We start from the raw sequence: 26,202 nt of genomic DNA, 5'->3' as shown, positions 1-26,202 counted from the left end.
ACCAGCGATGACTTGGGTAAATTCAACACCCAGCCGTGACTTTGAAGAAACTGCATAACAGTTTAAATCTGCTGGGATAGAAGGACCGCAGACGGTGCCTTCAACAGAAGGTCGTCTAGGTAAGGGATAATTGTTATGCCCTTCTGGTGTAATAGACTGGCCATGACCTTGGTAAAGACTCTGGGGGCAGTAGCCAGGCCGAAGGGGAGTGCCCTGAACTGAAGATGCGCCCTTTCTACTGTGAACCGAAGGAGACTCTGGTGATCTTCCCAGATCGGTACATGTAGGTAGGCATCCTTGATGTCTAATGATGCCAAAAACTCCCCTTTTTCTATCCCTGCTATCACAGAGCGTAGGGATTCCATGCAGAATTTTTGAATCTTCAACTGCTTGTTTAGAGACCGAAGATTCAGGATGGGCCGGAAGGATGCATCTGGCTTTGGCACCAGGAAGAGGTTTGAATAAAAACCTAGACCCCTTTCTAGAGGAGGAACCTGAACTATTACCTTTGCCGTAAGGAGCTTTTGAATGGCTACCTGAAGTGCAACTCGTCTTAGGGGACAAGAGGGAAGAGGAGTGACAAAGAATCTCTGAGGAGGGGAGTAGGCTAGATCTATGACATAGCCCCGGGACACCACTGCTCGAACCCAGAGATCTGTCGTGGATTTCCACCACTGATCCCTGAATTGAAGAAGTCATGCCCCCATCTGATGCTCCCCCTAAAGAACTATGTCACGCGGAGGGCTTGTCTGCTGGACGAGCAGAACCTCTCCTTGCTGCACCTCTACCTCCTCTGCTTCTATTAGCTGATGTCCTAGACGCTGAGGAATGCTCTCTATTGAAGGTACCTCCCCCTCGGGAAAAACTCCGAAAGGAACGAAATCTACCCTGATGGGGTTTGTTTGAAACCGTGGGTAGAGCAGTACTCTTTCCCCCCATAGTCTCCTGAATAACCCTTTCAAGCTCCGCCCCGAATAGAGTTAGTCCGTCAAAGGGTAAATTCTCTAAAGCTCTCTTCGAGTCTGCGTCCACTGACTAAGTTCGTAACCATAGGTTACGACGAGCTTTTACAATAAGAGCAGAGGCCTTAGCATTTACAGAAACTGCATCCATGGCAGCGTTCGCTCCTCCGGGCAAACTCGCTGGCCCCATCCTCCAATGGCCGCCTAGGAGTGTCTATTGGCATGCTATTCAGTTTATGCCCAGCTCAGCGCGCTCCTTACTGCAGCCGACTCACCTCTCCCGAGTGTGAGCGCTGCTCCTGTCCCCCAATGTGCTCGTTCTGTCTAGGGAGAGCTGAGTCCTACTCACTCTGCTGGGTCTTCCTAGGATCCCGCGCTGCGCCTGAATAGAATAAAAAATAAAAACATGAAATCCTACTGCTAAACAGAGTATAGGCAGGAGCCTATACTCCAGTGACCGAACTCTAAGTCACTTACAAAAAACTGAGGATCTCTCTGGAGAGGAGGGGCATAGCTGGGGAGGAGTCCAAAGATTTAACAGTTAAAGTGACAAGAACTCCTGAGCCCACTACTATACCCCCAATGTCTCGCAGTGTCCCCCAATGGCAGGGAAGAGAAATAAATAAAAACCAATAGGATAAATAAAAACAATTTGCAGGAGCAGTCTTTTACAAATTTTAATAGTTCTACATCTTAAATTAACTCGGGATGTTTTCTTCTTTACAAAAAAATTTGCAAAATAAATATGAAAAAAGTAAGCTGGCCTATTTTACAATGTAGAGCAGTCTTAGGTGACCCTTGACATTCTTGCTGTTGACTGAAACTTCCAGGCTTCAATGGAAGACAACCGAGCTATCCATCCGTCATGTATGGAGACAATTTCACAAAAGGCGGATAATCTTGACTATACAAGTACTTCTGACACAGTGGGAATAAAAGCAGGTCCATTGATAAATGTTCATCGTCAACAGGTCTGCTTGCTGTAATCTTGATTTTGGTCAAAGGTTCAAGAAGTTGGAGGATCTCCTGATCAATGCATCCAATACCGAGCACTGCTGTGACTTGTTATAAAAGAACAAAAACCATGGACTGGGCAGTGGTGGAAGCACATAAACAAGATGCACTGTCAAAGTAAAAAACAAACATGGAATTAAAATCAATAAAAAACAGTCAGGATATACTGGGTCAACAATGGTGGTGCTTCAGAAACCCTCTCTTTTCAAATATTTATAGAAATGTATTTATTTCAAAGCTCATTAGACTAAATTCATACAGGAGACCTTTAACCATTGAGTTAATGGAACTTTAGACTTTTTTTAATGACTGTTGATGCTCACATATATCTTCTTAAGGGATGTCAAAACAAATTTGCCAAAATATATGGACCTTGGGTAGAATTCCAGTCCCAAGTCTCAACCACACTTAAGCAGGTGAAAGCAAAATTACTTAGTGTGAGGGTTATAGCTAAGTAGATAATGTGGTCTCCTAAGGGTAAATGTGTCAAGCTGCTAGTTTATGGACGGTTTGATCAGTGGAGATGTTAATAACTAGAATCTGATTGGTTGCTATAAGCAACATCTCCACTTTTCAAACTCGCCACTTGATACATTTACACCCCTTGTGGCTACCACCACATAATACCTGTTGGAATGTTGTTTCTGGAACTGTTCTAATCTTTACTCTATTACCAGTTTCTTCCCGTTAGCTCAAACGGTTATTCAGTAAATATTATATATAATGTATATATACAGTGCCTCCTGGAGCATGGACACCAAATAAGAACAAAAATTAAGTCCTCCGTTTCCAGGTGCTGTTTCTCCCCTTGGCTATCATATTGCTTACTAATGGCGTTGGAGTATTCTTCTGGTGTTCTTTCCCCTATAGGTTAGCTGCTACATTTTTTTTTTTTTCAAGCTGTAGCCCAAAAAGGAGAGTTCATTGACAGAGAATGCTAGTCAAACACGGCTTGGAAGCTGGAACTGCTGACCAGACCTTGAGCTATATTGTTGAGCTCTTTGTCAGCAGGAAAAACCTGTAAACTCATTCACCAAGGTCCTGACGGATCGTCCATCAGTGGTCCCCAGAAGTGCACTCGGGATGCTATTTGATTCATATATGGGGTAAAACCCTGAGGAGCGCACAGAAAAATAAATAAAAGGACACCCTGAGTTTGTGATTTTATATTGATGAATGCTGTTTTCACTGACAAAACAGGCCCAGGAAAAAAGGAAACGGGTCCTCTACCAAAGACATAAAGCTAGACGTGATAGTTCGTGGAAGGCTTGCAGGAGGAGTAGTCAACTATACATTATGTCCAACCTTCCAGAGGCAGGACTCATAACCACCATGCCTGTGTCCTCCAATGCAACACATGAGAAAGCGGTATTCACCAACCAACCAAGATTGCGATGGGATCCTATAAAGGGTAGTGCAGAATCACATGGAGGCCAGGTTAAAACAGTCCAAGCCATGTTTAGAGGAACCAGATCACTGAATACTGACGTGAGGTATGTTAGTAACTGCAGTGCTCACTTTTTCTACACCTACCAGGACAGTGAGCAGGCACTGTCTATTCGCAGGACTGCAGGAAAGGGAAGGGCAGGGAGTACTGCTTATATAGAATGTACAACTCATTTACTTAGCCTTGTCTCCTAAGGGTTGCTTAGCATTAGCAGTAAAATATCAGCACCTCATTAAAAGAGCTCAGCACAGCACAAAAGGACACCTTAAAATCCAGGATCCCATGATATTTTCTGAGGTATTGTTTTAATCTCCAAGCAAACAATTTCATCTCCAACTTTTATCTCAACATCTCCATCCAAACTCATTCCACACTCCACTCCGGTTTTTACTGTCGGGACATCGTTCTTGTGGTGCTTAAGAGATGTTAATGATCCTGTGGAGGAAAATAATTCAGAATCAGTGAATGCCACCATTAATGTCACAAAAGTTCTACTTTTAAATAAAAAAGTCAGAAAATGCATCACTTACCTTCCCAAATAACTTCACGGTTACGAATTAATTTAAATTTCAGTTTCTTGTCTAGAACACCGTTCTGAACTCTGCAACCTGCCACTTGGACAGTCTTCTTGCCTACTGCAACGTCAAATAAAGCCAGAACAGACGCTTCACCTGGAAGGGTAAGAAACACTTTAAGCTACAAATATGTAAAGGTCAATGTAGAGGTAAGTGAAATTGCCATGTTTAAACCACCCTAAAATGAGGATATACATTCTGCCATTAAAAATAAAATACACAAATATTACTTTGGGCAGATTTAATGAAGCGCATGGGCCCATTGTAGTCCTGCGTGTGCTCCTGCACACATATCTGGGTATTATGGTACATAAAACATTGGCTAGGTTTGCTCGCACCACATAGAAAAAATAAGCACTGTTTTAGCACCCTAATATCCTGCAGATTCTCATCACGTGAGTCTCATATACTCCTGCTTCCTGCACGCCATATTCCCTATTTAGGAAGGAACGTGCTTCAGGACCTCACAGTGTCAATCATCCTATCCCGCTAAAAACTTGGTTCCTTACATATTTGAGCAACAGTTTGTGAAAACAGATGCAAAGAAAAAGAGATGGTGTTGCCCACAGCAGTCAATCAGGTATTTGCTTTTATTAACAACTGGCAGATAATTGGTTGCTAGGGGCAACATAGTCTTTTTTTTCCTCTTTGCACCAATTTTCAGAAATATTTTCCAACTAACATAGCAAAATTTGTTTTCAGTGCAGGAGCAGTTACACTGACGGACGTACATGGTCTCACCAAAAAAATAAAAACAAAAAAAACCCCCACAAATGCATAACATGGTCATTCACAAGACAAAATATAAAATTCAGATTAGATTATATTACATTATATAAAATTCAGATTAGAATAGAAAATCTATGTGTTTGACACTGTGCTTCCTTATCATACTCTGGTAGAAGACAGTCAATTCTATCTGACCAATATCTGTATTGAGTAGGGCAGTGTTTGGATGATCCTCCACTATATTAGGGACACATTACTATACGGTGTCAAAATGTGTCCAGAGCTGAAAGCAGAAGCGGTATCTACAGTAGAGGGTATTGTATGTTGGTGCTTCATATCCCTACAGTCATTGCCGACACTTCTGTGTATTGTTGTAGGGAGAAAGGGGGTCATTTTTATAGGCCTCTAACCTTCTCTTACTGAAGGGTGAAATTTGTAGTTATATTTGCAGCACATTTACTGACAGCACCGACTTCTGTACCTTTTACATTCTCTTCTGTTAACGGTGGCAATTTACTGCTGAGCTCCTCTTTCAGGTCTTCAATAAGATGATAGATGACTTTGTGGAGTTTGATTGGGATGTCCTTCTTTGCTGCCAGTTGCTGGATGGATTTATTTGCATTCACATTGAATCCGTATACACAACCTGGTTACAGAACAGATCACAAAAATTGGGAGCATTATTTTTTTTAAATCTAAAACCCAAATTGTAATACTAAAAAAACATAGTAACATAGTAACATAGTTGATGAGGTTGAAAAAAGACACCAGTCCATCAAGTTCAACCTATTTTGGATCTCCTGCGATCCTGCACTTATATTTGAAATTAATCCAGAGTAGGCAACCGCCAATCTGTTTCAATTTTGAAAATCCCCCCAGACTCAATATTGCAATCCAATTTTTACCCTATATCCACTACTATCCTTTATTTTAAATTAACGGTCGTATCCCTGGATACACCTTTCCGCTAAAAATTTGTCTAACCCTTTCTTAAACATATCTATTGAATCTGCCATCACAACCTTCCCTGGCAATGAATTCCATATCTTGACTGCCCTTACTGTAAAGAACCACTTCCTTTAATGGTTGAAAAAAAAACAAAAAAATAATGGCCACAGTACTATCCTCTAACATTTACAGTATAAGTGTATAGTATTTGTTTCCAGTTTACAAATTTAATCAGAAAAAATACAAAGTTATGAATTTATATTTATTGTTTTATAACTATACAGATGGTAAAAAACAAGCTAGTTGGATTAAGGCAATAATCAGCACATCCCCATTGTTTTGCTACTTTCTCTACCTCTCTGTGATTCACTTTCCTTGTCACGCCAACTCCAGCTGCAAATAGAAGTGTCATTTCACACAGGGTACAACAAGGGTTGGGACTCCGTGCCACTAACAGAACGGGAGCAAGAAACGTAGTCAAGCCTTTCAACTGGGCTAGCTGTAATATTAGGCAATTCTTGCTACTTTACCTTTAAATGTTTCTGCAAGAACAATGTCACTCTCACTGATGTCCCCGACTCCAAAATGGATCAAATCCAGGTCACACTCTTCCTCTGCATCATAGGTGTCTATGACATTAAGAATGGCTTCCACTGACCCATCAACATCACCTAGACCGAGAAATGGGAGAAGTCATGAACACTGAAAGATATACGAGTGAGGAAGTAAAGTGGGACGTAGACTGATCAATGTAGGACGCTTGTGACTCTGGCTCTTGATGACTTAAAATTACCAATTGGTTAACACAACATACAAAGCTCTACACCTCTAAGACATTCACAGGACAGCTACAGCCTAATTTGCCATTATATCGGGTGTGCAAGCTTCAGACTTTTGCATGGTAAGTAAAGATATATAAATATAAATACAGCAAATTCCCCCAAAAATTACAAGTTGCTGTTATTGGATGATCGACATAGTATGGTGTATTTACCATCAATCAGTCACATGCGTTCCATTACAGAATACTTTCAACAAGAGTATATATAACCATATAACAGCACCAGGCAGATATTATGATTAGGATTAATATACACTATGTACGGCCTATCACTTGGCTCAGCAAACTTAAATAGTGAAATCAGATAAATAAAGACGTACAAAGAGAAAAAAGAAAAATAATTCCATAACTGCAAAGATGGGTTTAAAAGTTGTGGAAAAATGTAGCAATAGAAACTCTACTGTGGACTCACCACACAACTTACAGCGACTCTTAACTTGTAAACTAAACCGGGCTTTCTACCATAACTGGCTGTTGGCCCACAGGTTCTCTAAGCCTGACCTAAACAATGACGGGGTTCATCCTGCAGCACATTCCACCCAAACGACAAAAAATGATTAGTCACCTTTTATTATAAGCGGGACTGTTGGTTTTTCACAGATTGTCTTTTCTGAGGGTCTTTTGCCCATGAGCATCTTGTTAGCCTTATACAAGATAAATTTCTTCTGTTTCCAGGTCAGGCCCAAGAAAGAATCCAGCTTTTCTCTGTGAGTCTCTCTGTGTTCTTTCTGTCTAACTTCAATCACTTCCATGTCCTTTTGGATGGCCTCCTGCTCTTCCACGTACGTTCTCCACTGAAGAACTTCTTTGGCTCGATGCTAGAAAATTACAGGGAAGGATTTATTCAAACTCTGGAATTATTATTATTATTATTATTTTTTTTTAATAAAAGCAGTAACATTGTATTCCTGAAATTCCTAACACTCATTTGTGAATTTGTAGGTCTCTATGTTGAGAAGTAGCACAGAACAACTTTTTTGATCTGGTCAGCGGTTTCTTTTTCCTTCTTCAGTAAGGTCTAAAGATATCCATCTGAATATATCAGCAGCAACCAGCTATTAGAATGAGGAGTGTATTCTGCTATTCTTTTCACAGATTAACGTTACCATCACTATATAATATATTATGTTGATGTGCAGAATTCACACAAATGTCTCTATTTTTCCCACTAACACCAAATATTTGTCATATACCAAAATACTGCTGCTGTTTAGTGATTTCGTCATATACACAGACATGATTCACCAAGCATTTCTGCTTACAGTTACGATCAGAAACTCTGCTAAACAATTTAATCAAGATGTGTGTTTTAATAACAACACACATTTAATAACATGTGTTCTTGCAGATTTTATGAATGGTGCTCCAAATGATCTTGGAAATGATAATTCCAAAGCATTCTGGATAATAGATCCCAACTGTATTTGTCTGGATTATTTTGGAACACAATAGCTTTGTAAAAAGAAGGCTGTGAGGATGCACCCTAAAGGCCAAGACAACTCATGACAGATGAAGGTGAAACATGCTCCCATAACTCTCCTTGTTAGTCAGGATAGCACTCTTCATTCACAAAATCACTTATAAGTTAGTAGGCATTGCCACATTTTTATGACAGTTCACAACCTAAATCACTGATTTGGATCATTAAACCGTCCTGTCTGTAAAAAAAATTTTTTTTGCTGTGACTGAATGTTTACATTATCACATTTGTCAAGAAAATTATTTTTATTATTATTAGTTTAGACAAACTGTGCGGTTTTCATGGAAGTGCTTTGCTATGTTCAAGTAAAAGCGGAGAGGTTTTTAGACCCTTATTGGTGAAATTGTGATTGACTTTGCTGTTCCTTAGGAAAACTTGTATACTATGGAGCGTAATCAGGGGAGGGCTGGCAAATTTTAGCCCAGGGGGTAATACTCGACTCAGCAGCCTATTAAGAAGATTTTAAAGGACAAAAATGCAGGTGGGGCAGTGACCCAGCCCAAGGTAGTGCACTATGAGACCGTCCTGGGGAGCGGATGCCCCCCTGCCTAGCCTGCCCCTGATAGTAATACACACTCTACTGTAAATTATTGCAGACGTTAGAAGACACCTCAGAATCTTGTGACCTGGATAAAAGCACCAAGCCTGCAGCCTGCTTATACCAAGCTCTTTAGTGTTTTCTAATGTCTGTATAACTTACAGCAGAGATCGCAATCCCCATGTATGACAGCAAGCACTCAGAGAAATGGGGGAGGGGGGGGGAGCAGAGGCTGTGATTGGTTATAGTTGCCAAGAGGTTGACCTATCATCTGCCAAGTGTCTGCCTCCTAGAGAATGGAGCTTACCGCTCCGTCTGCTAATAGGTACAGGATACATGGAATTTATATACTAAGCCTATGTGTCACAAGGCAAAATATATGGGAAATAAGTGATGTTTCTCTAGAAGACTAAATCTTACTAGCACATTCATCCCTATGTTTTGTAAATGCTGCACTTTATCTTTCATATAAAACTTTCACTTTGTGTGTTTGTCTTTCAAATCGCATTCAAAAGTTAAACTCCATAAATAAAAATGTATTTAAAGGTCCCATCACCAGCGAGGAAATATGGGAAAGAAAGCATTAGTGTGCACTAGTCTGTAGATGGCTGGCTATACTTTGTTAGAAGACTGCAGTAAATATTTCATTGTTTTAAACAAAGCGTTCACTTCCCATGTACCTGATTGTAATATAGTGGTGTGCATGTTTACTAAAATATATAATAGATATAAATGTGTTTACCTCAGAGTCTACTTCCAAGAATTCATCGCCAGCAGATGGCAGCTCTCTCCAGCCCACTATTTTCACAGGCATGCTGGGATCCACCTTCTTCAACACGGTGTTATTCTCATCAAGCATCACCCGTACCTTACCCCAGGATTTTCCTGCCACCAGCACTGCCCCCTCTTTAAGGGTTCCCCTCTGCACAATGGCTGTGGTCACTGGACTGCAGTCGTTTTAAAGCAAAACAGCATAAAAAAATGGTTTATTTCAGTTTAGGGGTAAATCAATACACACACACACAGTTATTCATTTTCACACAAGCACGTGGGGATGTGATATAAAGAGACTCGTGTAACCATAGGCAAGGCCTAAATTAATTTGTCCACACACGACCAGTCACAGGTGCTGTAGATAGTAAATCATCCAACCTGAACCAAGTCCTACCAGACTGCATTTTGATCATGCTGAATAATTAGTTGCGTGGGTAGCCACTGTTTGGTAGAAAATATGTGGCCCAAAATGAGTACAATGCCAGATAACATTATTGTATAGCGACCACCACCAGTCTTTGCATGCACTCATTTTTGGATAGCACTGTGATCCTGAATGCCAAACCCCCAGGTCACCCTCATATATTACTAAACTGTCATAGGATCAGCCAGTTTCTGGCACTTTAATGATCAAACCAATGGCTATAAAATGAAATGATGTTGATAAAGTGTGGAAATATACCCTCTTCCTTTGTCTGTAGAACATTCAATAACCGTTCCTTCCACAAGGCCTGTGGGGTCAGCCTTCAACTCCAGCACCTCGGCCAAGGTAATGATGGCTTCAGCTAAGGCCTGCAAGTTCTCTCCCTGCAAAAGAGGATTTAATTTATGCATGAAGTGAAAACCTAAAACAGATATATTACACACACACACATTCACACACAAAATAAATGAAAAGCAGCATTTAAACCCAAAAAATCTTATTTATTTTTTTACATTCGTTAAAAATCTCCTTTCCAGAGCCGTCTCAACTTATCTCAAATAGTTATTTTCTTTTGAAATCCAACCGGACTATCAGGCAAGTTCTGTGTCTCACTAAGCTGTAAAGACCTTGTTTTATCAACAAAGCTACATTACTCATAGCTCCCTGCCCTGGATTTGCAGTGAGAATGTTCTTTACAAGTGAACCTGTCAATCATTATTAGAAGGACAATGACTAGCCTAATACCAATGAATAAACTAGGGGAAGTAGACCCTGGACACTTATGGCATGCGATAGGCTACCCTGAAGAGGTCTGTCCTCAGGGAATGGTTATAATACTAATGAGAAGTTTATAAGGTGGCTCTTCAAATCTGCCCCCCTTGTTTATTTTGTCTATTAAACCCCCCTCTTATATTTTATGCAGTTTTGTTTTAATAATTGCCCTAATATTCTTTTATTTCTACATCCCCACCCCAAGTTGTTGCCGTTGCATTCAACGCGATAGCCTTCCTACCTATTCTCTGGTATCTTTGAGAAGTTTTTACCACTTTGTAAACTTTTTACAGTTTTCAAGAAGAAAAAAAATATTTAATCTACAGGTTATTTACATGTAGCATATTCTACATTTGTGCATTAATTGCACATCCAGTAGGTTAATATGAATGCACATTGAAGTGACTGTACCTTTAATGCAGATATATGGATAGCTTGTACATCTCCACCAAACTCCTCACAGACTATATCATGAGACAGCAGCTCCTTCTTCACCCTGTCTGGGTCAGCTTTATGTTTGTCACACTTGTTTATGGCCAGGATGATGGGAACTGAGATGGTGGTGGGGGGGAAGGGACACATGTTTTACAGAAAGCAGCATAACCACATAAGAAATAAAACCATATAAGTAAACAATATAGTAAGTATATGCAGAGGTGTTCAGCCTTCTTTGTATGTCTTAGTCCATTAGCTTTTCAGAACTTGTCCGTAATCGCTAACGCCATCTGAAGCCAGTGAATTCTACGGGGAGACCATTGCGGTAGAGGGATCTTGGGATCCCTCACCGCAGCTTACATGCTCTTCCCTCTGGGTTACTATCTCAAAATGTCTCTGTGTCACGCATGCACAAAGCCACGTTGCAATAGTGAACGGAAAGAAGATACAGACAACGGGACTTTTAAGTTAAGTGAAGTCGGAAGCGCTATCCCGGGATGATTTTTTTAATTAAATGATTACGAAAAATCATATGTCATCGTTGTGATGCGGAGATTATAATTAAATGGGCAAAACCCTGGGAATTATTAAATGGGTCCCTAACATACAAGTGTCTTACCTTTAGCGGATCTGGCATGCTTGATGGACTCCACAGTTTGTTTCATTACTCCGTCATCTGCAGCTACTACCAGTACGATAATATCAGTTACGTGAGCTCCTCTCTCTCGCATTGCTGAGAAGGCCGCATGTCCTGGGGTGTCGAGAAACGTGATCTTGTCCCCCGAAGCTAAACAAACTAAAAAATTAGACATTAGAGACATGACATTTTCCTTTACTACAGACCTCATCTTATGTACTGTAGCTCATGACAATGACATTACATAGTCTAAGAAACACTGTATATTGCAAAGAACTGTATTTATTAAATTAAACAAAGGTGAGAAATGCTTTCATCAAGTTATTGCTTGGTAAAACCATTAGATGATACACTGTAATAAGCATGGTAAATATTGAGGTGCACAGACACGTCAGTGATTGCAGGCTGCATTTTATTACAAAAACCCTACTGGCAAATATAAGATTATAACTTTGCATATAATTTTTATATTAATCTCTCCACTGCCCTTTAATAAGCAGAAGGGGGAAGGGTGTCAGGCACTCCTCCCATAAAAGGGTCCAGCAGGCAGGCAGACTTTACAATGCCGTTGCTTACACCCACTTCTTAACTGAAGCGGATTGTGTGCTGTGGCCCATTCCGCTTTTCTCAGCGCTCAGCAGTGAATGTCAATTTGTCAGACATTACAGTGTCAGCCATTTCTAGATGGGGTTGAGGTAGTGCGAGGCATGGGGGCTCCTTGAGAGGAACTTTTGGCTTCACTGCCTTTTGACTAAGATCAAGTGTAGTATCTGTTCTTGTAAGGACGTGCAGCACTTGGTCCTCTGACCAGGACCCTGGAGGCGGCGTGGAAAGTCAGGGATTAAATATGTCACCGGAGTGGGGACCCAGGGGTGCCATAAATTTCTGCTGCTGCAACATGGCACGTGATTGTAGAGCACTTTAGCACATTTATACCACTTTCTTTTACACACTGCCTTCCTTCCACCCTGGCCTTTTGGCTGCATGGGAAAATATTTATAATATCCAGGCCATTGAAGCCAGTCGGCACTAATTTATTGCACCTCTTGTACTATCACGTTTATGTTTTTTGTTTCACTGTTATTTTGGGGGTGCGGGTAGGCCCTTATGTGCTCCTGTAACCTGGAAGATCTAGCTGGGTGTTGGTGTGGCCCTAAAGCTCCTATTATTAATATTATTATCGTTTATTTGTAAGGCGCCACAAGGTTTCCGCAGCGCCGTACATGGTACAAACAGTAGACTATACAGGGTAAGACAGTACAGAACAATAAACACAAAGTACCAGTACTTCAGAAACTCCAGGCAGGCAGATACAGTAGAGACGGAGTGGAAGAACAGGTATGGAGACAGGAGGGAAGATGGGCCCTGCTCAAACGAGCTTACATCCTAAGGGAGGGTAAACAGAATCAGGTACATACGGGAACCAGAGAAGCAACGGGGAGAGAGAAAGGGGGCAGGGGAGAACCGGAAGAGGTGAGAGGTTAAGTGGATGGTTGGTAGGCCTTAAGGAACAGGTGAGTTTTAAGAGCCCGCTTGAAGGAGCACAGATTGGGTGAGAGACGAATGGAGCGAGGGAGGTCGTTCCAGTGAAGGGGGGGCAGCACGGGAGAAGTCTTGGATTCTAGAGTGGGAAGAGGTGATCAGAGTGGAGGAGAGGCGGCGATCATTGGCTGAGCGCAGGGAGCGGGCGGGAGTGTGAATGGAGAGGAGGTTAGAGATGTAAGGGGCAGTAGACTGAGAGAGAGCCTTGTAAGTGGTGGTGGGGAGTTTGAAAAGGATTCTGTAGGGAAAGGGGAGCCAGTGTAAGGAAAGACAGAGAGGGGAGGCAGAGGAGGAGCGGCGTGAGAGGAAGATGAGTCTTGCAGCCGCATTGAGTATAGAGCAGAGGGGGGCAAGGCGGGAGCAGGGGAGGCCAGTAAGGAGGAGGTTGCAGTAGTAGAGACGGGAGATGATGAGAGCATGGATGATAGTTTTGGTGGCATCATGAGAGAGGAAGGGACGGATGCGGGCAATGTTACGGAGTTGGAAGCGACAGGCTTGGGCAAGGGATTGAATGTGGGGGGCAAAAGAGAGAGAGGAGTCGAGAGTGACACCTAGGCAGCGGAGTTGGGTGACAGAGGAGATAGTGGAGTTGTTAACAACGATAGAGAGGTCATGGTGGGAAGGGAGCCCGGGTGGGGGAAAGACAATGAGTTCGGTTTTGGAGATGTTAATTTTAAGAAAGCGAGAGGACATCCAGGATGAGATGGCTGAGAGGCAGACAGTTACACGAGAGAGGAGGGAGGAGGAAAGATCAGGAGAAGAGATGTAGAGTTGAATATCATCAGCATATAGGTGATACTGAAGACCGAAAGAGGAGATGAGAGCCCCAAGGGAGGAAGTATAGAGAGAAAAGAGTAAAGGGCCAAGAACAGAGCCCTGAGGGACTCCAACAGGGAGAGGGGAGGGGGTGGAGGAAGAACCAGACGTGGATACGGAGAAGGAGCGATTAGCAAGGTATGAGGTGAACCAGGCATGGACAGAGCCAGAGAGGCAGAGTGAGAGAAGAGTTTGCAGTAGGAGAGGGTGGTCCACGGTGTCGAAGGCCGAGGAGAGGTCAAGGAGGATGAGTATGGAGTAGTGACCCTTGGATCTGGCTGATAGGAGATCATCGGAAACTTTAGCCAGGGCTGTTTCAGTGGAGTGGAGGGGGCGGTAGCCGGATTGGAGAGGGTCAAGGAGGGAGTTGTCAGAGAGGTGTCTGGTGAGGCGGCTGCAGACAATCCGCTCAAGTAATTTGGAGGCATATGGGAGAAGAGAGATAGGGCGGTAGGTAGCAAGAGAGGTGGGGTCGAGATTGGGTTTCTTAAGGATAGGGGAGATAAGAGCGTGTTTGAATGAGGATGGGACAACGCCAGAGGAGAGTGATAGGTTGAATAGGTGTGCGAGGTAGGAGCAGGCAGTAGGAGAGAGAGAGCGAAGGAGGTGGGAGGGGATGGGATCAAGAGGACAGGTAGAGGGTGGAGAGGAAAGAATAAGGGAGCGAACTTCTTCACCTGATGGTTGATGGCGGGAGGTGAAGCAGTGGGAGTGGGGGGAGAGGGGTGGGAGGAGGAGATGTTGTGTCTAATGGCTTCAATTTTGGAGGAGAAAAAGGAGGCGAAGTCAGACGCCGAGAGGGAAGGCGGGACAGTGGGAGGGGGGGGGAGGGAGAGGAGGGAGTTGAATGTGGCAAAGAGGCGGCGGGAGTTGAAGGACTGAGAAGAGATGAGCGACTTGAAGAAGGATTGTTTAGCGAGGGACAGGGCAGAGCAGAAAGAGGAGAGGATGAATTTGAAGTGAAGGAAGTCAGCCAGGGAACGAGATTTCCTCCAGAGGCGTTCAGCTGTGCGAGAGCACTTTTGGAGGGAGCGGGTGAGTTTGGAGTGCCAGGGTTGGGGAGTAAGGCGACGACGGCGGATAGAAGAGGCCGGGGCGATGGTGTCCAGGGCAGTAGTGAGGGATTGGTTGTAGAGAGAGGATGCCTGATCAGGGCAGGCCAGAGAGGGAAGGGGTGATAGGAGAGTTTCAAGAGAGGCGGAGAAGGAGATGGGGTCAATGGCGTCAAGGTTGCGCCTGGTGAGGGTGGCTTTAGGCGAGGTGGGAGAGGGGGAGGAGGACAGAGAGAAGGAGAGGAGATGGTGGTCGGAGAGTGGGAAGGGAGAGTTGGAGAAGTCAGAGAGATCACAGACCCCCTGAACCTCTCTGAAGCCTTCCCTTCCAGGGGTGGGCAAGATTCGAGCCCTGGGTGAGGCTTCGGTAGATCCCAAGGCAAAGGGTCCCTATAGCCTTGTGACGAAGGGGGTAAGGCAAGGGTCTTCAGGGGGTTGGGGATTGAGGGACCCTTTTCTATTTGAAGAAGGGCCTGAAGTTCACACCCTTTGTACTTTTTTTTTCAGTTTTTTACTTTTTTGGAGCACTTGCGCATGAAAGCACCGATCCCTGGCTTTAAAAACAAAAAAAAAAAAAGGGGGGGGGGTGTCTCCCTGAGAGAAAATTTAGTCAGGGAACTCCCTGGCAGATAAGATTGGTGGTCACATCATATAACATCTATCACTGCAAAAAACAAAAAAACAGACACACTCAGGGAAACATTTGACTGTACAACAATGACTGATCACCTCATCCCACTCCAGGAGCCAAGATTTCTCCTGTGCTGCCCCCCCACTAGAACCACCTCCCTTGCTCCATCCATCTGTCCCCTAACTTGTGCTCCTTCAAACGGGCACTTAAAACTCACCTGTTCATTACAGACTATCAGCCATCCACCTAACCCTGTCTCAATCTCCTCTGCTCGCTCTTATCTCCTCTCCTCCCGCCCCCTTTGTTCTCTCCTCCCATGCTATCCCCTTTACTGACTCCCTTCTGTGCCTGATGTCTGTTTACCCTCCCCTAGGATATAAGCTCTTATGAGCAGGGCCCTCTTCCCTCCTGATTCTATACCTATTCTTCTGCTCCAACGTCAATCCAATAGTCGTGCCTGGAGTTTCCGAAGTCTTAGTATTATTTGTTTATTGTTCTGCATTGTTTCACCCTGTATTGTCTACTGTTTTGTATTTGTACGGTGCTGCGTAAATCATAATAATAATAATACTACACGTTCATATAAAAAAACAAATGGATGCTTGTAGCATAGCATATGTGTTTATACTTTCTGTTTTTGTTCAAATAAACACCATCTATAAATGTCACACCAAAACACAATATTATGAAAAGATCAGTAAAATTAGGTAGCAAAACTATCCAGAGCAGTCTCACCACTAAACGCGCCAATATGCTGGGTAATACCGCCTGCCTCCATTGCCGCTACCTGGGTTTTCCGCAGCTGGTCGAGCAGTGTGGTCTTTCCATGATCTACATGTCCCATTATAGTAACCACAGGATGCTTGGGCACTAATACAGAGGAGTCTGCAGGGCTCCTATAAATAGAAACAAATGAAACAGGTATATTACGAGGTCATCAGTTCATTTAAGGAGTTGTATATTAGACCTAGTATTTCCATATCTCTAAATCGCACACGGACAAGGAAGGCTTAGGTTGCCTCTCTCGCTATTAGACATATTGATGACAAATTGGGTTAAATGGAAGAATTCCAACTATGCCAAGACACTAGACAGACGCAGTTCTTGGCGAAGACAACAAATTACCAATCATTGCTTTATTGACCAGACATTTATATTAGCTGATAACAGTTACTAACATTGGAAACAGATGGAAGTCATACTCCCGGCAGAGGAAATGTCGACACTTATCCAGTCGACAAGAAAATGTTGACACATCCATGCTATCTACATGATTAAAATTTAGATATTATGATTATCTACAGTAGTAATGTCGACAGTAAGCAAGCAATGCCAGCGGGTCCGGTAGCTATACAGCACTAAACACTTAAAAAAAACATTAATAAAAGGTTATAACTACCTCCCTCCCTCCCAAAACACCTAAAAACTTGCACACAAAGGGTTAGCATGGGGCTGGATTCCCTAGAGAGTTGGGGTATGAAGTTTTAACCTTTACTAATGTTTGCATTTTTATTTTATTTTTTTTAGAAGCGTCCTGTGCCAGTGGGTACGGCTTTATAGCTGCTGGTATTGCTTGTTTAAGGTCGATATTGTGACTGTTGACAATGCCTACATTTTAACCTTGTAGACAACATGGATGTGTCGACATTTCCACCGCTGGGAATTCGTATTCAACCTTGTTAAGAACCATAAAAGCCAAACATACGCTGTTAAGCTTGCTAATTCTCTATTAAACGTATAGTTAATTATCTGTATATTGGGGTACAATATCATAATAAATACCGTATGGCAGCTATAACAGCTTTTATATTTCCAGTCAGTATACAAAAGGTGCCGTTATATATCAGGACTTGTCTGTACTCTTATTTATATGTGGGCCTACTTCTCATTTCACACCCAGTAGGTGTGAAATGAGAAGTAGGAGGATGGTAGTAAATGCAGCGGATCAGGAGATGTGGGCAAGTGGTGGTGAGAAGACTGGGGGTCTGTGTTGCTATGGGATTGTACGAAATTGGTCACAACCTTTAATAAGTCATAGGTACTGTAAACCATAACAGCTCAATTCTGTCATTATACTACTTCAGTTTTTTTTTTTTTTTTTAATTAAATGAAAGGTCTAAGGGTTTTGAACTCCCATACCTGCACTGTCTACCTGACCATGTAAGAAATCTCATTTCCTGACCAAGAAACATATCAAATACAATAACTCCAGATAATGAAGCAAATACCTTTTTACAGCATCTTTATTTTCCCTGACTTTCTCTACTTTTTCCTGTTGATACGTGACCCTCATGTCAAATTTCTTTGCTACTTCCATGACCATCTCCCGACTTAGCACCGACGATGGTTTTACATTGTCCAGATCAAGGTCGGTGTACATGAGAGCCGTATAAACGTCATCTGAGGAGCAGTAACAGGAAAGAAGAAGAGTCAACTACACCCAAAAATAGTTTTCACAATGTATATCCCACTTTCTCAGTTCATATTATCTGCTCACTTTTTATGCTTATCATAAGTATTCCAATAAGTCTTATACACTTATCAATTAAAATGTATACATTTACTGCTTAAAAGACACGTCTCTTTAGACCAACACTACCTGCCCACTGTAACTGTATATTGGGGATCACAGAAAGGACAGTTATCCTGTGTATTGTATCAATTCAAGAAGAGTGGTCACTGTTCTCCCTGATAAACGCCCTATTTCTTTCCTTCCCTTTGTTTCCAAACTACTTGAGCGATTAGTGTACAAACACCTGTTTCACTTTCCCTCCTCTCATTCCATTCCCGACTCTCTGCAATCAGGCGTCCGCCCCCAACATTCCACTGAAACTGCTCTCACAAAAGTGACTAATGATCTACTTACTGAAAAATCTAATGCCAATTTCTCCATACTCATTCTCTCTGCTGCTTCTGATACTGTTGATCACCCTCTTCTCCTACACACCCATTACTGCATTGGCTGTCATGACAGTTTTTTCCTGGTTCACTTCCTACCTATTATTTAGTATTTCTACTTCTGGCACATCCTCCCCTCCACTCCCAGTCTCTGTTGGGGTCCCTCAAGGCTCTGTTCTTGGTCCTTTACTTTTTTCATTATAAACCTTTTCTCTTGGGGCACTAATTCGCTCATTTGGCCTCCAATACCACCTCAATGCTGACAACACCCATATCTATATCTCTTTCCCTGACCTCTCTCCTTCTGTACTATCTTGTGTAACCAACTGTCTTTTTGCTATCTCCACATGAATGTGCCAATGTTACCTAAAGCTCAACATGTCCAAAACAGAGCTTATTATCTTCCCTCCTGCCAGAGGCACCACATCCCCTCAAATCTTCCTCACTGTCAATAACACCACAATTTCCTCAGTCTCCCAAGTTCACTGCCTTGGTGTCACTTGACTCCGCCTTCTGCTTTATTCCTCACATCCAGACTCTCTCCCACTCCTGTTGACTCCTTAAAAACATTGCCAGAATACTCCCTTTCCTTACTCAACATGCTACCAAAACTCTTATCCATTATCTCATCATCTCCCATATTGACTATTGTAACCTCCTGCTATCTGGCATTCCTGACACTCATATATCCACACTTCAATCCATCCTAAATGCTGCTGCAAGACTGATTTTCCTCTCTCATGGCTCCACATCTGCTGCACAATCCCAACACTGGCTCCATGTGTCCTCCAGAATCAAATTTAAATTACTCACGCATACATCTCAAATCTCATATCAAAATACTCTCCCTCCCGCGCTCTTAGATCTACCACTGACCTGTGCCTTGTCTCATCTCTGGTAACCACCTCTCACTCCTGCCTACAAGACTTCTCCCGTGCTGCTCCCCACTTATGGAATTCCCTGCCACGCTCAATCAAACTTTCCCACAGCCTTTAAATCTTTATATGCTCTTTGAAAACCCATCTCTTTTTTTAGAGGTGACCTTATCCTCAATAACACTATTCACACTAATGCACCCTCACAACTATCCCAATCTCCACTCAAACACATTTACTCCTCTTGTTTCAGCTGTGCCCTCTTCACTTAGAAGGTAAGCTCTCTAATGAGCAGGGTCCTTCATATCCTTAGTTTTCATGTCTGCATTTATTTTGCCTACCTTGTATGTCCCTGTTTTATGTATGTACTGTTTTCCCTACTGTACAGCGCTGCGGAGCACTGGGATGCCTTACAAATCTACAGTAATAATAATAAACTTGTGATCAAGTTCCTTAACAACAAAGTTCTTGTACTTTACATATTTTAGTATCTCGCATTATCATTCAACTACTGCAATTCTGGTCACAGTATAGCTCTATTTGAATGCAAGCATTATAGGACAAACAAGTCCAATAAGAGAAAGAAGGTGGCTTTCAGAGCATTGACGTGAAAGTACAAGGTGAGGGGTGAAAGGATGGCCCTCACTGAATATATGAAATATGACTTCAGGGGTTCAGTGCCTCTTAAAGATCAAAACATGTGGAAAAACTCACCAATATCTTTACCCATGGCTTTTGCTAACTCATGAACTCTGATTTTGTGCCAGACCTCCACCACCTTCTTACGTTCTTTAGCTTTGACTGGCAGCAACCTTTGTGTCTTCTGTACGGTTTCCTATGAAATAATAAAACATGGGTACCCGAGGTACAAATGTTACTTATATACTAAAGAAAAAAATATTTCTAAAAAACAAAAGATCTATCCTACCCTAAGAAACTACATTGGCGTTTTCATTTAAAGAAAAAAGTATATGATCATGTGCATAAGGGTTCCTGTTACAATGAACTGACCTATTATGATTTAAAGGCCCAATACACTGTAAAATGGACATTTTGGGGTTATCATCATATCAAAAGACATTGTGCAGAGTGATATTACAGAGAATCACAGCTTATAGTATTACATTATCAGCCTCCCATTACCAAAAATCCCTATTGAAACATTTAAATAATGGTGTAAAGGCAGAGATTCCAGTGCATTAGAGATCCCCCTCTCCTCCAATAGTAAGAGTGGTTTGTCCGGACATTAAATTTTCAGTAATAATGATGATCTGATTCTCTTGTTCTCAGACAGGTTTGAAGATTATTGTTCCATTTGATTTACACGGCTAGAGTTTCAAGAAACAGAGAAATAAACAGCCTTATCCAGATAGTTGTCACTTGATATGATACAAATAGCGAAAATCCCTTTTAATTGAACTCCCACTCGATTCAGCTTAACCCATATAATGACCATCAAAGATTAAGACCCTCCAAGCCCGAGAACCCCCTACTGTCCTTTTACCTCCCCTATGTTGTGGTTTTGTTTATATTATTACCATTTATTTATATACCACTAATTCCGTAGCGATGTACAGAGAACTCACTTAAATCAGTCCCTGCTCCATTGGGGCTTACAGTCTAAATTTACACACACACACACGTCAATTTGTTAGCAGCCAATTAACCTACCAGTATGCTTTTGGATAAAATTGTTTATTTAATATGAAATTATATATCTATCTATCTATATATATATATATATATATATCCATCTATCTATGATTCTATTCATTCAATTTGCCTTATCCTTTATTTGTAAGGCATTTTTTTTTGTCTATTATGGATATCACCAGAACATTATGTTGGTTTTGTTTCTTTAGTGTTTGAGGTTCATCCCAATTTGGTTAAACATTGTATATGTTGCCTTTTTGTTGGATTTTTCTTTTTTATTAAAAATTGATGACAGATGATAGTAAAATATTGTTAACAGTAAAGTACCCCCTTCATAGGATTTTAATAATGTAATGAAGTTTGATTTAATAGTGTAATACACATATACTGTAATGCATAACCAGCAATATACTAGCTGGTAAGATTTAGGAGCCAATTGGTTACCATAGCACGTTACCAGCACCACAGCGCTAGCTGGCAGAGTGGCTCAAGTCTCTGGAGGATTAGCTGTTCTGTAGGACCATTCTGAGAAGCTATGGATGACTTGTCTTTAGTGCAGTGTCGCCAACGAGGACATCAAGACAATCATAACTCAGTCTCCTGCACTGCTGGAATAATTTATGATTCTAAATTTCAGTATCACAGACAAATAGGAATTAATACCTTCTTGGTAGACAAGGAGCGGTATTGCATTAGGGCCGTGGTTAAGAATGAGCTTGTTGGAGGACAGTGCTGAACAGTGCACACACATTGAGAAGGGATCTGAAGTGGTCTCCATGGTCTTTTGAAGGTATTTCTGCGGCACAGAATGTGTAGCTGCTGATGTGTCTTGTGAAACTGGACCACTCGTTCTATATGCAATAAGATATTCCTGCTCATTTTCCTGCAAGGGACAGAAGCAATAATACAAGAGCTTACAAATGATAGAAAGATTAACATATAATAATTTTCTTACATCTGGGCAATATTGTCGATCTAACACCAGTCTGGCCATACACATTAAAATAACAGTTTATGAAACGACAAACTCTTCCACCCTGGGCCTGATTCATCAAGGCACGCATCTGTCGATTTTGAGCGTATCGTTCGCAAAATCACTCTGTGTATGCCCAGAACCGGGAGATAAGGCCGTGAACGCAGCCCTGTCCACTGCATCTTTGAATGCAGAGGACACTTACTACAACCTACGATTTCGGGGAGAGAGCTGGGCTGGACTGGAAAGGGGCGCATTGCCATAGTGAATTTGCAGTAGGGGCGTGCCAAACTCAAGCACACGCAGTCACGTCCGAATCCAGCTCAGAGCGTCTCAAAGTTACTTCTTTATCTGCCGCATCTCCTGCAGTTTGTTCGCTGAAGAGCGGTACAATAATGAGTGTCTGCAGGCAACAGTGAAGCATAGGGGACGTTCCTTGCAAGTTTGGGGATGCATTTCAGCAAATGGAGTTGGGGATTTGGTCAGGATAAATGGTGTCCTCAATGTTGAGAAATAGAGGCAGGTACTTATCAATCATGTAAATACCATCAGGGAAGCATCTGATTGGCTCCAAATTTATTCTCTAGCAGGACAAGAACCCCAAACATACAGCCAATGTCATTAAGAACTATCCTCAGTGTAAAAAAGAACAAGGTGTCCTGGAAGTGATGATATGGCCCCCACAGAGCCCTGATCTCAACACCATCGATCGAGTCTGTCTGGGATTACATAAAGAAAGAGAAGGATTTAAGCAAGTCTACATCCACAGAAGATCGCCAAGATGTTTGGAACAACTTCCCTGCAGAGTTCCTTCAAAAACCGTGTGCAAGTGTACCTAGAAGAAATTATGCATTGACGCTTGTTTGAAGGCAAAGGGTGGTCACACCAAATATTGATTTGATTTATTCTGTTCATTCACTTTGCATTTTGTTAACTGATAATAAACTATTAACACTTCTACTTTTGAAAGCATCCTTACTTTGCAGCTTCTTTTACACACCTGCCTAAAACTTTTGTGTAATATATATATATATATATATATATATATATATATATATATATATATATATATATATAGTGAAAGCAAAGATCATCCAGTGCGCCACCTGAATACCAAACAAGTGTCCAGTTTACTTTAACCCTACATCAAATACAACCTATGTACCTCTCTAGCTGTGGTGGAGCTACAAGTGCCAGCATGTCACCTTATACTCCTCTGGGTTACCTGCATCTGACTGAGAGCTAATAAAATTAATTTCTATTTAAATACATTGACTGTACTACAGATGTGGATGTCTTGAGCCTTGTTCTAAATACATTGGAAGTAACACCACTGCCCGGCTTCTGCAGCCCCAGCACACAGTAATCAATGTGCCACCCGGCACCAGGAATATTACCTTTCTGCAGCTTTATAGAGAACATGCTGACCTCTTACGTGCTTACGTCACTGTGTCCTTCTTTACTTCACGCCAGGGCAGGGAAAGTATTTTGTGTGTTGGATGCAAACACTAGAGGGCAAACTGTAGATTACGCCGGCGCCTCTCTGACTCAACCGACACTTTCAAAGAAAAGAAACACGACCACAGCGACAGGAACTATGCTGTAAAGAAATTTGCGGCGAGCTGTTAGGGCCACCCATAATAATCCACCCATAATAATCCTGGGCAGCGCACGTGTCGTTTTGATGGTGGTCTATGAGACGCTTAAAATATTGAGCTTCAGAAAGATGGCGTCTATATTGAAGACAACAAAATAACGTATGTTGGAGCCCTTGTCATTTTAGACTTTATATTTCAGGTGACGAGGAGTGGCCGTCCATTTTTGATTTGGGCTGACATTATAATTGAAATATTTAGTTATATTTTTGTTTATGATGCCGCTTGAATACAGTGATGGGAGGGAGATTACAGCGAGATGTAAACTCTCATATAACAAGTGTCGGACTGTGGTGTGTGGGGCCCATCAAGCATATATCCCATATAGCCAAAATGTGGCTCTTTGGATTCCTGAGTGGGACACACAGAGGAAGAGGGCGTGGCTACATCACCAATAGGGCGGGGCTAGGGCTTCTGACTGACTGACTCCAACTCCTTTCAGCTCCCCTAGAATAAAAGGGTGTAAAGACATCAGTGGAAGGTGCACTCAGCACACACACACCACCATACTCCCAGCTGATTTAGTCAGGACAGTCCTGATTTGAGGGCTCTGTCTGCTGCCCCACCCACAGCCACCTTTGTCCCATGTATCAGAAAGTTAGCAGTGTAGCAGTGGACATGTCCATGCCGCAATTACTGGAGGGTGTAAGGGGATGCCTAGTGCTACAGGAACACTAGGCACCCCCCATGGCTCTGGCCATCTGTTACCATTCAAGAACTTGTTGGGAAGTGTGCACACAAGTGCAAAGCAGTTGTGATCATTTGGGACAGCAAGACAGTCCCTCTATAATGAGGGGCCAGTTGGGATGGATGTACCAAACACAGTTACCAGGGCCCAAATCGTTGGATTAATTCATTAAAGTAATCACACTTTCTGCTTGCTATAGTATAGATAATATTACATGCCTCTAATACAATTAGCAGATCTGCCATCACCATCTTGTGTGGTAAAGACTTCTAGGAGCTTTTTCAATTAAGCCGGCACATCGTGGCTGCTCATTTAAAGCATCAACATGGTACCGCAACATATCAGACTTCCCTTTGCAACCGTGTGGGGTGCAGAGAGAAATCCGCAGTGCTTTGGTAACATGTTGACACTAGCTGTGCATGGCCGCAATGTGCCAGGTTAATTGAATATGCCCCTTACTGTCGAACTACAGTTAAAGTGATTAATTCTATGCTGATGGTGATAACCGTTTTTACCCATACTTCCTTTTCATATCTTTCTTCAGGGAGACCATATGAAAAGAAATGGGAGGCTAAATGACACAATTTGCAACATGGGGGGGCAAGGTGTATGATGCCAAAAATTGCATCTTTGTACCCCTGCTCACTCAGAGCTTACTGAAGCGGGCAGTACTCAATTATACAATTTGTATAATTTTGGCAAGTTTCTGCCCATTTTGGAGGCCTGCGAGCATGCTTCTGGGAGAATTGCACGCTCCCCTGGGAGTCCATAAGATCTTCCAGTAATACGGACATTACAGGAGACTAGGCAACTTGGCTTAAATTCATTAATTCATGCTTTGAAAACACTTTGTAAATTCATTCAGCCCATGCAACTGCAATAGGAAAATTATTGGGATGTTGGGTAGCGGAACATTTTGTATAAGGTAGAAAGCGTCATATTGAAGGGTCAGGGTGAATTGCCAAATTACCATGAGATTTCATGGTAAATTGGTTGTGTATGATGGTAATTTACATACATGCCAACAGTACCAATTTTCATGACTGAAAGCAGTGTGCGCTGTTTGAAAAGAGCCATACTCTCACCTAAAATGCAAGTTGATTTGGGTGCATCTGGGCACGGTTTCAGCACTTAAGGGTATGGCCTCGTTTGTCCTGAATTACAAATTGAGAGTGTTGGCAGGTATGATCTTCTGCGTTTTTCTTGAGGGGAGGGGGCCCAATTACACAAAGATTATCTGGTAACTTTAGTGTCCAGTCCAGCCCCTATTTTGATCCTAGTCCAGATGCCTTCAGTTTTAAAGTGGGAAGGTATGGAGCCTGTATATGATCAGATCATCAGAATGTTCACAGCTGCACAGAGTATTTTTGGAGATGAGATGAGTGCCAATATTCCTGGAGGCAGTGACCGGTCCACCCTGTTAGGCTGTCTGTTCTGATCAGGGCTGCAACTAGGGCTGTGCGATAGGGGTGACCGCGCCATTTTTATTTCTCGCCCCAGGCGCTAAAATTTCAAGTTACTGTTCTGGTTCTGGTCCCTGGAACAAGAAACGGTTCACATCACCTGTTGGGAGTGATTGGAGAACCCAGGTTCCAGGAACTTAGTACCTTGCTCCAGGAGCAAGAACAGACAATGTAAGGTGTTTTGATCTAGATACTGGAATGGACACCTAATGCTGCTGTTGCACTGTTTCAGACCCCTAAACGTGTTACATTGTGAAATGTATGCACTATTTAGTATATTATTGCCATTTAGTAATGTGTTAAGAGGTTGCATAGAACATTCAATCTGTACATATAAAACCGAAATTGTTATATATGTCCTGTAATGCAAAGTGTAATAAA

The 26,202-nt window shown here is 42.2% G+C and overlaps 1 protein-coding gene across 5 annotated transcripts; it reads right to left on the bottom strand.

Moving 5' to 3' along the window:
• Window positions 1-1,623: 1,623 nt before the first annotated feature.
• On the bottom strand, window positions 1,624-26,174 carry MTIF2 (mitochondrial translational initiation factor 2). 5 transcript variants are annotated; one of them, XM_075204032.1, is made up of 15 exons: window positions 26,153-26,174; window positions 21,706-21,925; window positions 20,104-20,224; window positions 17,845-18,016; window positions 16,352-16,512; window positions 11,558-11,734; window positions 10,915-11,054; window positions 9,991-10,115; window positions 9,277-9,481; window positions 7,082-7,334; window positions 6,206-6,346; window positions 5,209-5,373; window positions 3,954-4,094; window positions 3,675-3,858; window positions 1,624-2,087 (listed from the first exon to the last, which is right to left on the bottom strand). In XM_075204032.1, coding segments are annotated over exons 1-14 (2,193 nt in total). In that variant the 5' UTR covers window positions 26,155-26,174; the 3' UTR covers window positions 1,624-2,087; window positions 3,675-3,688. The 5 variants fall into 5 exon arrangements, with proteins under 5 accessions (XP_075060133.1, XP_075060135.1, XP_075060132.1 ...); XM_075204034.1 differs by lacking the exon at window positions 26,153-26,174 and adding an exon at window positions 23,413-23,496; XM_075204031.1 differs by lacking the exon at window positions 26,153-26,174 and adding an exon at window positions 23,333-23,404.
• Window positions 26,175-26,202: the final 28 nt, after the last annotated feature.

This window comes from Mixophyes fleayi, chromosome 3 (genome assembly GCF_038048845.1).
Source record: "Mixophyes fleayi isolate aMixFle1 chromosome 3, aMixFle1.hap1, whole genome shotgun sequence".
Taxonomy (NCBI): Eukaryota; Metazoa; Chordata; class Amphibia; order Anura; family Limnodynastidae; genus Mixophyes; species Mixophyes fleayi.
This window is presented reverse-complemented; position numbering and strand designations above follow the sequence as displayed.